A 16,366-nucleotide genomic window follows, 5' to 3' on the forward strand; every position below is an offset into this window, starting at 1 on the left:
TTGACCCGCAGCCAATCAATAAGTCACATGTCCAGGTGGAGCACTGTATATGTAAACCCCACGGACATTTGCTTAATTAAGGACTCAGACGTTTATCGGAGAGGAAAGGCCGCTGGCACTGACGATTCTGATTTTGATTCTGCTTCTGTTTCTGAATCTGAAACTGAATCTGAAGTTTGAGTGAAGTCAGTCAGGTTGAAGGCATCGATAGACTGCTGCGTCGACAACTTTGCCAATCACTTTTTCGGGGAGAAAATACAGAGAAACAAATAGTTTCCTAGAGCAAAAGTAGTTTCCTGAAAGAAAATCAAACAAGAATGAACGCTATAGTCGGTGGCCTCGACTATTAGATACCCGTTACCCGCTAGTGTGAGGGAGATGGAGATATGCCTGCATAAATGCTGCTCTTTCTGAGAAGACACTTTTTAATGAATTATCCGATTTGATGAATGTTTTCTATTGATAGGTATCAATATTTAAAATATTCTTTTTTCTTTTCATGTCACTACAATCCGACGAATGTAGTTACCCTGCGAGTAACGGGTTTATAAGCAGGAAACCCAGACATAATTTCCAGATCAACTAGGGTCCAAATTTCCTTCCATCAATACCTAATGAATTAAGTTATGAATATATATTGATTGGTTTCCCCCAGTGTATAACCTTCATAATTTATGACACACGCACACTCGCAATCGAGAAAAGATGGATGTATCTCAAGGGAAAGTGGGCTACCCGATACTCCACTCACCTCGTATATGTCGATGCCGTGGCTGAGTGACCAGGAGGTCTGGAAGTAGTCCTCGATGCGCTGCTTCAGCTCCTTGGGCATCTGTAATGAAGAGATCATAAATTATAATTGCATTGCCAGTTTGGCCCTTTTTTCCCTTTTTCTCCCCCTTTCTGCCATCTTAGCGTTTAATGAGCTGCAATGCGCGCTACTTTCACTTCATTTGCATGCATTTCGCGGTTGAGAGCCGCACAAATGCGCTTAATTGTGCATCGCATTGCGTATGCGACGTGGGTGCAGCTCATTGCGTATACGCCGCGTGGCGCTGCCTAATGGAGCGACCCTCGAGAGTTTGCCCCATCAACAGGTTGCCCCAGCACGCTGCCCTGGAATATGCTGGAATCAGCAATTCATGGCCTTGAGTCACCATTTCCTTTCCATTTTCCATTTCCTGCCCAGCGTTGCGTGGCATATGGAAAATGTGCGCTGCATTCTAATAAAACCCATCGAGTGGCACTTCTCGTGCTCTGGGGCAGGGTGCGCTTGGCTCGCCCCCTGAGGGTTTCATTTATTTTCCGATCCCCTGCGGTCGCTGCAAATCTGAATCTCATTCTGTGCCCATCGAAATCATACTCACATTGTGCAGGGCCACAAAGTCCTTTAGGTCGCGCCATTTGCTCTCGTACAAGGATCGACGCGAATACATCCGTTGGATGATGGCAGTCACGTTACCGAAGACCACGGCGTGCATCAGAGCTGGGTAATGAAACGGAGGCGATATATCATTAGATCTCGGCTTGGCTGCCCAAAAAAGTAATAACAGTTATGAGCGCGGCCGTGCGGATATTTTTTAGTCCGCGTTTCCTTGGCTCTTCAACCCAGTGTACTCTTCCTGTTTATGCTATGAATTACACAAATTGAGCCTTCTTCGAGGACATAATAATGGGTTTACTTTAGAGTTTCGGCTGGGTCATATGTCGTGTTTTTCTTTCTTAAAAAAAAACTTCAAAAGAAATTTCCATTCAATAACATAAGCTGAAAGCTGCTTTTTTTTTTTGTGATAACATAATAATATAAGTGATAAGTAAGAACTAGGATTTTCCTTAAACTCATATATTATATATACTCCAAATTAGAAAGAGACTATAGTCTCTAAATAAAAGTTTCCCACCAAGTTACTCTGATTTTAACTTTAAGTTTTTCCCTTTTTAACTTAAAAATAAATCTCTTTACTTCTAATAAAGTTTTGTCAGCAAATGACAAGACTTTTTTTGCAAGGGTTTCCTTTCAGGAGTTAGACATACAAGAATGTTGATTAAAATGTTGGTAGGCTTTCAAATCTTAAGGTCTAGGAATGTGTTTTAAGGTCAACATTACCTTAAATTCCCCAGCTATATGGTTTAACAAACTCGTAAAACTTAAACCGTAAACAGAACGACAACCATTTTATGACCTTTTCCTTAAATTTAAGAAATTTCTTGCCAAATACCTTACAATCTTGGGTTTAAAATGATTTAAGTGTAGTTTCCCCCCATTTATAGCAATATTTTGAAGCTTAAACATTATGTATTTTAGTACCCACCGCCAATGAGCATCATGATGATGGTGAAGACCTTCTCGGCCGTCGTGTTCGCCGAAACGTTGCCAAATCCCACGGAAGTGAGACTGGTGAAGGTGAAGTAGAGGGCCGTGGAGTACGTTTCCGCCGTGGTCAAAATGGCCACCGAAGCGTTTTTCCTTTCCGCCAAAAGCTGCAGCCAACCTGTGAAGAATACTTGAGGCATTTAATACGAGGGGAAGGCGAGAAGAGGAAACAGAGAAGAAAACTGGTTTAGTACGGCGTTTAATTACAATTTGCGGGCTAAACAAATTGGGCTTATCAAATTGACAATGACTGGGCCTAACTTTTTCGCCCTCCAGTTTGTCAGTCTGTCAGTTTGGGACTCGTGCCAGGACTCGGACAAACTGTTTGCCCCGTAACGGAAACGTCAGGGAGTAACTTTTCGTGTCAGTCAGAAAGATTTTTCCTGCCACTAACAAAGTGCCAGAAAATATCATAATGAAAACTTTTTCCCACGGCAATACATACAGTTTGGTGTGATAAGATGATCTGATTCGATTTGATACAATGTGCGCTAATCCGTAGCCCAGCTTAAAACCTCGACTAACACAATATTCATTAACCACACGTGTAGTTGGTGTTTCTAGTGGTTTGCGGGATTCGGTTGCTTGGTTTTCAATGATCCAGGCGGTGTACCTTGGCCCAGGGGAGGCAGAAAATTCAGTTAGCGTTCGACGATGCCTGCCCTTCACTGTTGACTAACCAACTAACCAAATTACCTTTGGCACACACCCTCAGAACACAGTCATATGCACACGGCTGTGGTCGAAATAGTAGCAAGGGAAATCAAAAGGTTTCAGGTGGCTAAAGCTTTTTGTCGGTTCGCAGTTGTTTTTTGTATTTTTAATAAATATTTAATTTAAAAATATAGCATAGTCCATCAAAAAGACTATTCTTTTGACCCCACCTGTGGCTGAGATTGTAACTCTAACTATGCGTGACCTTCAGCACGGGCACAGGTACCTCCGTACTCACCGATGTTGCTCTCGGGGAACCACTCGTACTCCTTGACCGCTATCACATACCAGATGCAGGCCAGCCAGTGGGCGGCCAGCGTGAAGGAGAACATCAGCAATGTCAGTATCATGGCCGTGTGCTGCGAGTATCGATCAATTTTTTGCAACAGCCGAGCGAGCCGCAGCAGACGCGTCAATTTCACAAGATGGATGTGTGATTCCTGGGCGAAAAAAGGAACAGAATGCATAAAAAATATACATACAGCCAGACGACCCACTACAAGGTTGTTAAAATGTAAGCGTACAGTGGCGAAATGGCACGCCTCTTTCGCGTTTCGCACTGCCCATTAGTTTGGTTAGGTTTTCCACTTCCACTTCCGCTTTTCCATTTTCCAGTTCTTTTTGTTTCCCCCCGCTTTTGTTGCCCACTTTTCGGGGCATTCAAATGTACGATTTTGTTGCCTACTTTCTTGGGCATATAAACTTTTGTTATGTGCCCACTAAAAAATCACAAAATTGACAACATCCCAGGGCCCGCATGGCCGCGCTAAAAAAGGGACGAAATCAGAAGAAAGGATGTCATCAAAAAATAAAAAGATGAAGTGGCGGATAAATAGGTCGTGGGGTGGGGCTAAAAGTCTAATGCAAACATAAACAAGCTTATCGGAGGGCCTGACCCGAGCGCAGAACTCGAGTAAATTGAAGGCTAATGCCGTCGTTTAACCTTAGATGGAAATTTTTATTTCTCTTTCGTGATTGCCGCTGACGAAGCTTCATCTTAAAAACGGCCTTAAGGTACACAGAGAGCATTGTGAGGGGGTACATACTCAATTTTGGTTAAAATAAATGGGATAACAAAACTTTTAAGCCTTCCTTATTATACATATAACTGCATTTTTATATTTATTGCTAGAATTATTTCTAAAATGACTAAAAAAGCAACAAAACTGGGGCTTTCCTTATGTTTCAATATATTTCCATAAATTTCGAAGAACTTAGTATGTGCTGAAGGAGGGAAAAAGTAACGAAAAGGTAGGGAAAATGTTTAAAAAAAAGTGGTACGAAGTCTTACAAACAGCTTAGCTTGGGCATTTAGGTGGAGCGTCAATAGACAGACAGCTCCGTCCTCGCTTTTTCTTCTTTCATTTGCAGTCTGTGCGTACTATTGCACAGACAGTGCGTTTCAAAATTATAGGCCAGCTTATACAAGCAAAATCCAAACTATCAAATAGATTGGTTTTTTTGTGCGTTGTAAAATTGATACTAAATTTTAAATTTTTTCTTATCTACAATTTTTTATATGATGAAGTGTTGATTTCCACTAAATAAATGTTTTGAAAATGCTTTTATTAATATCCAATTCAAATCACTAAATTATACTTGTGACACGCACTGTAAAAATGCGTAGGTTTTCTGTCTGCGAAAACAATGGCAAGCAACAACACCAAGGCGAATTGTAATTCATGTTGCAATTTGTGCTGCGCTTTCACTTTCATTCTCGGTCTTCCACTCCCCTGATTTCCCGCCCACTTTCCCCCGACCCGCCCCCTAAACACTGTCTCTTTCTTTGCTAAAGTTTTGCGCTGCCTCACGCTCCCCTTGTTTACTTTTCACTTTGTGTGAGCAGCGACAGCGACAACATCATCATGCACATCAGCAACATCATCATGCACATCAGCAACATCATCGTGCACAGCAGCAACATCATCGTCCACAGCAGCAACAGCCTGGCGCCAATGAGGAAACTTCCTCAACCAACTCCCTGGGATTTTTCCCAGTGACTGACTGCCTTTTTTGGGGTCTCAAAGATAATTAAAACTTTGGAATAAACTAAATATGCAAAAGTTTCAAGTGCATTAGCTGAAATGGTATGCAGAGCGAGCAAGTATAAAATAAATATCAAAGTGTATAAAAATGTAAAAGTTAAAGCCCTCAAATACATTCATAAATGACTTCTGGCCAACTTTTGCGTTGCTTGGGAGAGTGTCACAAATTTTTACAATTAGAGAACATTAAAGTTTTATCGAAACTTTCTCTGTCAGCAGCTTAGCACACGCCCCTGATTTAGCCAAAAAAAATAAGAGGAACAAAACAAAAACTTTTCCAGCCTGCCCCTGAACGTGGCTAAATTTCCTGGAGCGGAAGTCACGGAAAGTGGGGGCCAAAAGCGCCTTTTATTTGATCAGTGTATCCAGCGAAAGTTGGAGAAGAAACAGCTACAAAAAACCGCAGCATGATGACGGAGCGGCAAGGAAAATCAATGAAACATGAGTTCGAACGAAATTTAGCTCAAATGATAATCCCACAGGGAATTGCCAGTAAATTAAATCACCATCAGCTATTGAAAAATTTCTCAACTGTAAACACATAGAAATTTAATTATTAATCAAGAGGGCAACAATCACCAAATAAATACTAATCAATACTTATGGTATTACATTGAGAAAAAATATAATTCAAGGTCAGATCTAAGCAAATGAATAATATTTTAAATTAATTCATTTCAGAAGTAAAAACTGGTGCACAAATGTTAAAGGCTTCCTAGACTTTTACAAACAATTACTATAATGTTGTAATCACCTAATGCTTTTATTTAATAAATTGCACTTAGTTAAGCCCCACTGTAATGGCATTTGGTAGTGCGCCCAGGAAATCCTTGGACTGTCAATAAAGACGACGACAGCGTTCTCCACTTGGCGCAATCAGTGCGCTGACCACTTCACAGGAAGGGAGGAGAAAGGGGGTTGGGTTGGTTCTAAGGAGGACCCAACGAGCCAAGTGAAAGCTGAATAACATAAGCCCGCTCGAGGACTGCGCCATTGTCCTGCGACGACCGCTCGAGGGTTTTGCTCCTCGGAACCACCGGACGGTGGTCGATGTCATCATAACTGCACTCGGGTCTTTAAGCCGCTGTCTGCGGCCACTGCAGGACCAAGCCGACACACTTTTCGGGATTTAAAAATATTAAATATATAAGGCTGTTTTAGCTGCACATTTGGGTCACAACCTTGTCGTCGCCCGTCTACTTAGCCCGTAATTAAAACGCGGACCAGCCGGAACACTCAGTCGGGCTGCTTTGGCCAGTGTAATCGGCTTAATGAGCGTCAACTGCTCTCCAAAGGGGTCAAGTGCTGAGCCGGTCTTTGTGCAGAAAGCTGTCTAAAAATGACAGCTTAAAATATATATTCACTTGGAATTCCCATTTGGATGGTAAGCTTTAAGTGTGCATAATAGGCAGGTGGGCCCTAAGTCTAGTTCACGAACAAAGAAACAAAGAAATTAAAAGTAAGAAACAGAGAAATTATTTATTGTGAGGTGTCCAAAAGTATGCAGTAAAAAGTTTTTCCGAATGAATTCATAAAATATCGTATAGCACACTTTTGGGCCCATGCAATTAAAATTAAATGAGATTTTAAAATGTTTTTTAATTTTTCTCAATGTATGGTGAAAATACAAAATATTTATTTTTTATTTAGAGACAAATAATTAAATTAAGATTTTAACAAAGGCCAACAAAATAATATTTCTATTCGACATTAACAAAGGCCTCTTCATTACTAAGTAAAACTTATATTTCAAACTGCACACATTACAAACCTCATCCTCCAAAGCAAAATATATTTTATTCTAAATTTTCTGCCCCAAACTGCAGCTTTGTGTATAATCCGATTAAGTGGCCCAGCGCAGAACTGTGAACATTGAATAAGCATAATGCATGCGGCCAAAATAGTTTTATGCAAATCTCTTAAGGCCATTTACCACTTGAAATTTTGGGCCATAAACGATTAATGCCAAGCCCCGGAAATAAACCGCCAAGGGATTTAAACAAATGGGGCAAACAATTTGTTGGGAATTTTAGACGAATAGTGTGGACTTAATAGAATGGAAACTTATCCTCATCCTTCCTTCGATTTCTCGAGCTATAGATGGGCCCTGGCCTCGGGCCAAATGCAAATCTGGCCTCAATAATTCAGGGCTTGTTGGGAAAATTTATGCAGTCGTCGGCTGTGAATAGCGATTACTCACCTCGCCGTCGTACAAATCGGAGGCGTACAGGTGATCAAAGGGCAGCGCGGCCAGCAGGTCCAGGGCAAACCATCCTCGGAAGTAATTGATGGCAATCTGCTTCGAATTGGAGACCACCTCGCCCTTGCGCGACACAAAGGTGGTGCGGAAGTTCAGCAGAATATCTGCAATAAAACGGCAATAAAGGCGAGCGGTGAAACAATGTTTACAATGCCCGCAACGAGACAAATTCAATTCCCATCCCCATTCCATTACCAACCCATCCCGCATCCTCCATCCCCTCCAGATGAGGACGATGATGACAGTGGCTCTGGCCTCCACAGGTGGCCCATAAAAGGGACACCAATTGAGGTCCGTTTGCGGGAGGATGGGTTATAAGCCCGTGCGGCGATGGTCGTTTCTTGAAAAGTGATTAATGGACAGACCCCAACAAGCTTTTCGTTTTTTCATCAAATATTTAGTATGATTTTTATTTTACGGAACAAAGATACGAAAATCCTATCTTATATATATTGCATTATTTTCAAATAATACTTTAGTTGACAACTTAAATTCCTTATTATTTTTTTATATTATAAATTAATAAAAAGCATTTCATATTAATTTAATCTCATTTTTACAGAAATATCCTGATTTTATTATCTTTTCATAAAATATTTTATTTTATCGGGAAATCCATTTAAAAGCAAATACCAGCTAACAGCTAAAAAGAGTCCCTTTTTCCCAGAAAGCTTTTTTAACTTTAAATCCTTTGAACAGCAGATACCAGATAAATTCCTAGTACCTACCAGCTGTTTTGCTTAATGAATAATTTTTAACACAACCTTTTAGGCGAGCAAAAAATAATTCCCTTCCAATTCACTCACCGACAATAAAGAGCGCCTCCACAATCACATCCGACACCATTGTCTGGCGATCCGCCTTGGCAAACGCCGCATTGTAGGGCACCATGAGGGCCACGTAGAAGGTGGCCACCAGGATCACCCAGTCCCAGATGCCCTTGAACACCCCGTAATGGGGCAGAATCAAGCGTGACTTTTTTATCGACTGGGTTTTGTATTCCGGAAACGGTGCCTCCGTCGAGTGCATAAAGTTCTGCAAAATAGATGGTGGGCAATGGCATGAAATGAAATCCGGCACAAAACATGAAAAGTGAATTAAATTAATTGAGCTTTCACAGCGATTAGTTGCCAACAGGTTTTTAATCACATTAATTGATGTTTTCAAATATTTCGAAATACCAGCAAAGAGCTCTGAACCGGGTGTGAAAATAATACAAATTCAACAATTCATTTATTTCAATTAGATTCGTTTGAATGACATTTTCAACACTTTTGTAAACTCAGTGAGTTGATTTAAAGCCGTTCACATGTAACTACAATGTTTTCTCTGCGTGAATCTAGTTAGAGCACTTTAAAAATCACAGGACAAAAATTGAGTTTGACGTGGGCAACATGCTTGTAAATTGCGTGGCTGGGTGCTCCCACTCATCGAGGGGCTAGCCTTTCAACTCCCACTCATTTTCCCCACTTCCCCGGGGTCGTACTCACATTGCCCAGTTTCAACTTGGTCTTGACTCCGCCCTTTTCCGGCTTGTAGTGCCCGGACAGCTGGTAGAGCACGGCTCGACTCCGCCGGCGGCCCATGTTGCAGCCGGCGGGAACGTCCAGGTTGTTGCCCTCGCCCGCCTCCGCGTCTCCGTCGCTGGATGCAGGTCCTCCCAGGCCCGGCAGTCCGCCCAGGCCCAGCATTCCGGCATTGGATCCCGCCCGGAACCGCGCCCCCAAAAGGGCAGCTGTAAGGGCAAAAACTTACAGAGTCGCAACAAAAAAAGCGCAAACAAAATGGGGAAGTTGGCGGGATTTTTAAGGAAGGGTTCGGGATTTTCGGATTCGTAATTACAGTGATGTACCGGAGCGGTGTGTTTATAATAGAAAGAGCACAAAGAGAAAGAACACATAGAATTGTACACATAAGACATTGTGAATTAATTGGCATGGTTTCTTTATTTATTATTTTTGCTTAGTTAAAAAGGTTTTCATACGGTTTAAAACATATTTTAAAGCGTCACAAAATGCAGGTGTGTGGTTGTCAGTGTGTGTGCACTCCCTCAGTCACTCGGTAACATTTTGCTGAAATTTAGTCGACTTTCCAACAAGTTAAATAAAGCTTTCCTCCTTCAATGCCCTGGCTCCATTTATTATTTTTGCTGAGTTTTATTTGAGCAGCTTAGTTGGGGAAAGATGAAAATTCAACTTGTACAGATGGTGTTGCGCTTGGTGCGCATTAGTAAACCAAAGTTTGCTTTCTAAACGCTGTGGTTTCCTTTTTTGTTTTTGCTGAGTTTTATTGGAGAAACTTTTGAATTACAATGACAAGATTTTATTCTTAAAAATGATGCTTCTTAAATTTTTCAGACTCTTATTTGCGGGGGTGCCCGCTTTAACCTCACGGATATTAATACCCTGGCATGGCAAAGCAATTAATAATCTCCTTCGATGGCTGACAAATATTGGCCAAGCCCTGGTCAACCTAACAAATCAGGCGAATAAACATCATATTTCACAGCCGCCCAGGCAAAACTCGATAAGATTTCCCTCCCACGAAATCTGCTGTATTTGGCACCGCAAGAGGCCCATTAAATTGAGCTTAATTCTATTTGTGTGTGGTGTCTCAAAAGGACAGGCATGCTATAAATAACAATTAGCTGGATGGTGAAAAATGGACCCCGAATTTGATACCTTTCCCCATGCCAAGCCCAGACTAATTACAAGAAAAAAGGCGCACAAAGTTATGCAAATAACCCCCGAAGAAAGTGACCATTTTTTGGTTTCACTCCAATTTGTCTGTTTTTCCTGTTTTCATTTCATTTAATTTCCTTTATATACCACCAGTCATTTTTCGACCAAAATATGATTTCAATTTTAAGACCCACAACCCACGTAAAGTCCAGTTTGACTTCGGTGCTGTCATATCAAAATGCCAATTAAGTCGGGCCAGCCACCTCACAGATACATATTTACCTACGGTATACCGACGTATCCGTAACCAGGCAACGGCCAGCCATTGGAAGGAAAAAAAGGTCAGAGAAAAATTAAAGATAAAAAAGTATCTCGGTTTACGCTGCGTGCATACACAAATGTTTTTTATAACTGCCGGCGGGATGGCGTATACAAAAAAGGTGGAATACTTTAACAAAATATGCACAGCTCACCCGGGCCCGGGGGAAAATTCACTGACAGGCCTAATGATGTGTGAAACGATGGTCGTCATCGCTTAACTGTCACAATGCGATAACGATTATGTGTGATGGCCATCATAATTTCATTTCGAATCCGCCTCATCACTGCGCGCTCTATAAGATATTTTCGATCATTGCTCTCGCCTAATTACCTATTTCGAGAATTTTCCCCCACCGGCCTTTGTCACAGCATCAATTTCCCATTGACGGCGGATCGCCACTCGAATTTTCCAGCCAACTTGACTCGAGCTGGAAATTGAGTTTGCCAAGGTTGGTTGCTTGGCTCGGACTTAATTTCATTGGCATAAATTAACAAAAATTGAATCAGGCCCGGCCGCAGCTTTGGTCTCAGCCTAGATTAATTCGATATAAGCTGCATTTCATCTGACTGGTTTCTGGCATCGTTTTCCTGCCTGCCTGCCACTCAATGGCCGAGCTAATGAAATTCATTACCGAATGTTGTCGGTCGTGTAAATCTGTGTTCATCTAACACAATTACGTGACGCAAGCCCTCAGGAGCAGAGGGGCGACAAGTACGTGTTGCAAGTGCAATCGGCATTTGTTGCACTTGCCAGCTCAACGTGCCACATCTGGACGGTGTTGGGTGGGAATTTCGATTACCTGTTGCTCGGTTTATCTTTGGGTGTGTTGAACGGAAGCTGATTGAGTTGTAAGATAAACTACTAGATAAAATATCTTCAAAGATGGAGACCAACATATATTTTGAATACAATTAAGTATGACGAATAATCTTAATCTTTTGGGAAGGTAATACAACTAGGCTGATTTATGTGATAATTCCAATATTAAACTAAATAAATATCATATATCAAAAATATTTAAAAACGTTAATACACCCAATTTAAAAAGTCTAAATAACTTTCTGAAGCTATGTCTAAAAAAAATGTCTAGCAAAAGAGGTAATAATATGGCTCAGCAATATTGTTAAAAAAAAGTGAAAACACTTCTTAATAAAAATCAAAAGACTTAGAAACCAATAATTCATATGTATCCGTAAATACCAAGTACCTTTGCATTTCCTGAAATATTTTCTTATATGTTTCAGATGTCTTTATTAATTTCTAAAATATTTTATGGTTGTTTCAGAACTACTAACAAAATATTAAGGCCCAAAACCAAAAGCCAGTAATATACTAAGCCAAATATCCCCCTCTACTCCCGATTTAATGACCCATCAATGCCATCAGCACTAAACAACTTAAAGCTCCACTGCCAGGTAGTTCGAAGGACAGAAGGACCTTCGACCTGCCCAAGTGTGCAGCAAATCCTCTTAGGAATCTCCTGGTCGAACTTCAAGTGGCTTCTGCTCGGTTTTGCATGGCCCGTAAATCTGCAGGCCAGAAGACTGCCAGCCAGAAAGACATACGGCAACAACAGATGAATAACGATGGTAATAAAGCTGCAAGTGAAAAGGTCAGAGGTTGGGGGCGTTGTTTTTTATCCCTGCATTAGGCGAATTCCTCGGCGACACATGCGATTCGAGGACAGGGCCCAAGTGGCAGGGATAAGTTGCGAGGCTGTCAGAACTGTTCGAGTGGTGCATCAATATTTCAGGGTCCTTTGGGGACCATTGGAACACACACGTGTGCGCCGGTGAGTCCAACTTTTTTGTCTGATTAATCCAGTGAATTAGACAGAGGGCATATTTGATGCGCCCGAGCTGGAAAAGGACTCCCAGCAACAAAGGCACAGGTTGATTAAGGTAAAAGTCGGCTCCAAATAAAAGCTTAGTTCTACTATTCGACTTCTTAAAAGGCATTATTGCCATTATTATCATTACGAATTCACAGACTTTTAAGCCCAAATTCGGCAGCCCATCGACCAGATTGCAGCCACAAATCAGAGCTGGCACCGCGAAAGCTGCGCGTGAAGGACGAGATTCAAATTAACGTTGAAATATGGTACGCATACATCCAGTTGTCAGGGACACGCGCCGGCGAAGAAGGGGAAAACCGGATAAAAAGTCGGCAAAGGACTCAAAGGAGCGACCACAGCCTTCCTTTCTTCCTCGCCAGCTCCACTTGGCAGCCAGGAAGCTAACCGAAAACTCTCTCCGGCTGCCAGGACCAGGCAAAACCAAAAGTTCCACAGAACTTTATAGGAATATTTTGCCCCGAGAGCTGAGGTGACATGCTGACACAGCCCGACAAAAAGGTAGCAATAACTTATTTAATGGCTCCGGACCGAAGGATACTCTGCCTTGCGATTTATCATCTCAGTTGTATAACGATCTTAAGTCCTTAATTTGCTGAGGAGCAAAAACTGTTGCTTTATACGAGCGACTGGCAATGGGTCTTGAGAAATTATCCCTACTTTTGCTGTGAAATTGTTTTATAAAGGTTATAAAACTTGAAGTTCACTAATGAGTTTTTAAAGTAAAGTAAAATGCTTAATTCTTAAAGCCTGCTTGCTCTAGAAAATTATTCTACAAATCTTGAAATCAGTGACCATCTGACTTTCGAATATTTTCCTGATGTTTTATAAACCTCTAATGTTCAGTAGCTTTTACTATCTGGTTTTTAAATATTTACAAAAGAAAGAAAAAATCCAAAAACAAACTTAAAGACCCTCAAATTCACATTACAAGTTTCAAGAGCATTTGTTATTGCTCTTTAACTCCCTATTTTACAGGGTATCTTGTGGCAGCCGCATATCTGTCGCAGACACGTATCTCAAGGACCAAACCCGTTCATAATATTTGGCCAACTCAGCGGATCCGAGGGAGTGCATCAGTGTCAGTGTCTTCGTGCTGATGTAATGGTGCTTATTAATTCATTATTTGGGGATTGAGTGTGTGTGATTCTGTGGCTTTTTGTGCACGCTTGGATGTTCGGCATTTGGTTTTTAGCCAGTGCATTATTTATACCAGTTGCTTATTTTCGGCGGGCAGTGTGGGCGGTCTTTTTGGGCGCGTCTGTATACTTACCGCTATCACATTCCTCGTTCACATTCATCTCCAGCATCTTGGTGTGCGTGATGTCCTTGTGGGAGGCCAGGAAGAGCACCACATCCCGCTTCTCGTTCTTGATGGGCACGATGTCGAACAAGCACCAGAACGGGGCACCTGCAATGAGTTTTTCGATTTAATCAGCGCATCAGGCCCGGAAAATGAGTTTCCACTGCATCGCGCATACGCCACGTGGCCCGCGGTCGCCTAGCTGAATAGCTGGCCTTGCACACTGGGCAGTGTACACTGTGCAGCGTGGCAGTGACTTTCATTTGCGGCTGCATAATTGAAGCCCCATCGATGAGGCCCCCGCCTTGATGGCAAACGGAAAAAGCAAGAACTCCAGCCGAGCTTTGGCCCAATTTTAATTAGCCGCTAAATGCTTTAAAAACGACAGCAATTTATGCGGCTTGAAATTGATAAATAAATTGCATGGCAATTCAATTAGACCGCAATTATTGTCCTGGCCTGCATTTTAATTATCTCCCGCTAATTACGCACCCAGCCCGAGGTCAGCCAGATCCGGCTCGCCCTCAGTCTGCCGCAGCCAATGCATAATTAATAAAACACAGCCCCGGCACACACAAGAAAAGAAGGCCCAGGGGTGAAAAACAGTGGTGGTCTACACGGGGAGAAACTACTTCTAGTCCTAGTTCTGGGAATTATGAACCACTAACTAGGGTCCTAAGCAAAGGCTGTAACTAACATCACAGTTATCTTTAAAAATCGCCTAAGATGTTATTACATCTCGAAATATCTCTTATTTGGCTCCATATTATAGATGTCATTAAAAGACCGCTCCAATATCAATCGATATATTTAAAAAACTTTAAAAACCTTGATGATGCCGAACATTCTCTTTCTATTTTATATGTGATTCAATAAAAACTCTTTAATATTTTTCTGTGTTTCTAAGAAATTTTCTTTAACTCTACAGCCGATTCAGGGTTCAAGAACTACATTTTCACTGTTGTAAGCACATCCCCTCGTGCCTGCAGTTGGTTAAAAGTTTTAAACGCCCGGCTAATTAGAAAACTTACACTCCAAGTTGATGGGACTATCCATCTTCGGCTTATCTCTGCGCCGGGCTTTGTCTTGATTAATCGTGACCTCATTAGAGCTACAAAATACCGCGGCCTGGACGTGCGAAAATGCTAAGAGCACAATTCATTGTGCGCCCAGCATGTCAACGAGCCGTGGCGAATTGTTGGCAAATAAAGATGGGCGGATGTGGCTCTAGATGGGTGGCCGTGGCTGTAGCTGGGATGGTGGGTCCTGCGAGACTTGAGCATGAACATGAGCCCCCGGAGAACCGGGGAAACTAGTTCAAGTCTGTCGCGCTTAACTCAATCAAGCACAGTTTTCCCAGCGCCACAAAAACAAGGCAAAGGCAGCCAGGCAAACTTCACTTATAAGGCAATGCTGCTTGACTTTCCAGGAAAACTCCGCAGGTGAGACCGCAATTGATTGGCAACTTTTCACTTCTGCACTGCTAGTTTCCACGACTTTTGTCATCAGCTGCACAGCCGTACAAAAGCAATAATGCTCCCTTTATGTGCCCAAAAGCTCACCCATTTTCGCAGAATTACTATGGCAATAGGGAGGTGGTGCTGAATGACAGGGGGTTTTCGAAGAATTAAAAGCTGCAGCAAAGCCTTGAATAAGCCAACCGGTATTGGTCTTGTGAAATCGCCCTTGCTGATGTTCCAGAAGTTCGAAGGCAAGGATTAGCATACATTTTGAGGGGTCCTAATTGGAACTACCAAAGTTTCGGCATTGTAAAAGTTGCACTTCATACAGTTTGCATGGAATTTTTGATAATTTTAGCTTTGCTTGTGGCAAAAACTAACTCAATTCAAAGTGTGCAAAAGTGTTTACCATCATAATAAAATTGTATTTTAATTCCGAAATTGTATTATAAACTTAGCAAAGTGTGAAAAACTTTATGGTTCATTTTTAGGCCTGCAAAATAAGTTATAAAGTGCTATTTTATTAGGTAAATATAAGCTCTCTTTTTTTAAGATCAGGATTCTGTGGTGAAAAGTAGTAAGCTATTCTTAAGACCTTATCAAGATTACGATGTTTAATGATGTCTCGCCCTTCTTTTAGCCACTTAAGCCTGGCAAGTTTATTGTGTGACCATTGGCAACCACAGGACCAGAAATAATTTCCTTTCTGGCACTTCTGGCGCGCCCTCATTTTCGTGAAAATTTTTAATTAAAAAGCAGGCAGAAACAAAACAATTTTCGCAGCATTCCCGCACATCGTAATTGGGAACTGGGACGGCTTACCTTCCTTCTTGTAGAAAATAACCTCCAGCTTCAGTTCCATCTTGTTGGAGAGGCTTTTCTCGATCTGCTGCTTGTGCTCCTCCTTCGTATCCGGTCCGTAGAGGAAATGACATGAGCAGCCTGTTTCGTGTACGCCGGAATTTCGACCGGAGTTCGTTGGGTTGTTGTTTGTTGGCAATTGAATAAAACGGCACAATACATTCAAATGAGTATTCAAGTGTTAAATAAGTTGAGTCTGTCCGTGGGGACAGGCAGACGACGGACGGGCTCGGCCTTACCCTTTTGCATAATTTGCGCGCGTGAATATCCTGTCAAATCCACGAACCCATCCGAGCAATAAACAATTGGATTGCCATTTGCCTGCGCATTGCCGAGCACAAAGTTCGAGTCTGAAAGTGGAGGAGGGAGAAGTCGGATGAGCTGTGGGCAAAGCTGGAGCGGGAAAATGTAGTTGGGGATGCGGATGGGTGATGGTGAGGGATGATGTTCAGCTGCTTTTCATTTGCCATGAAATATTGTCCCTACAAACAATG

The 16,366-nt window shown here is 41.9% G+C and overlaps 1 protein-coding gene across 2 annotated transcripts in view; it reads right to left on the reverse strand.

The window, feature by feature from the left end:
• The window catches only part of LOC108023071 (potassium voltage-gated channel subfamily H member 8), a 60,468-nt gene that overhangs the window by 11,992 nt on the left and 32,110 nt on the right, over nt 1–16,366 (reverse strand). Inside the window, exons 4-13 of one of the 2 annotated variants that reach the window (XM_050887487.1) lie at nt 16,112–16,222; nt 15,834–15,953; nt 13,522–13,659; nt 8,884–9,128; nt 8,200–8,428; nt 7,334–7,497; nt 3,327–3,528; nt 2,313–2,492; nt 1,368–1,486; nt 752–832 (exon numbers count right to left, since the gene is read on the reverse strand). In XM_050887487.1, coding sequence (XP_050743444.1) covers nt 752–832; nt 1,368–1,486; nt 2,313–2,492; nt 3,327–3,528; nt 7,334–7,497; nt 8,200–8,428; nt 8,884–9,128; nt 13,522–13,659; nt 15,834–15,953; nt 16,112–16,222 — 1,589 coding nt within the window. Of the gene's footprint in view, nt 1–751; nt 833–1,367; nt 1,487–2,312; nt 2,505–3,326; nt 3,529–7,333; nt 7,498–8,199; nt 8,429–8,883; nt 9,129–13,521; nt 13,660–15,833; nt 15,954–16,111; nt 16,223–16,366 lie in introns of both variants that reach the window. The other variant, XM_044091831.2, reaches the window with a different exon arrangement.

This window comes from Drosophila biarmipes, chromosome 2R (assembly GCF_025231255.1).
Source record: "Drosophila biarmipes strain raj3 chromosome 2R, RU_DBia_V1.1, whole genome shotgun sequence".
In the NCBI taxonomy this organism is placed as follows: Eukaryota; Metazoa; Arthropoda; class Insecta; order Diptera; family Drosophilidae; genus Drosophila; species Drosophila biarmipes.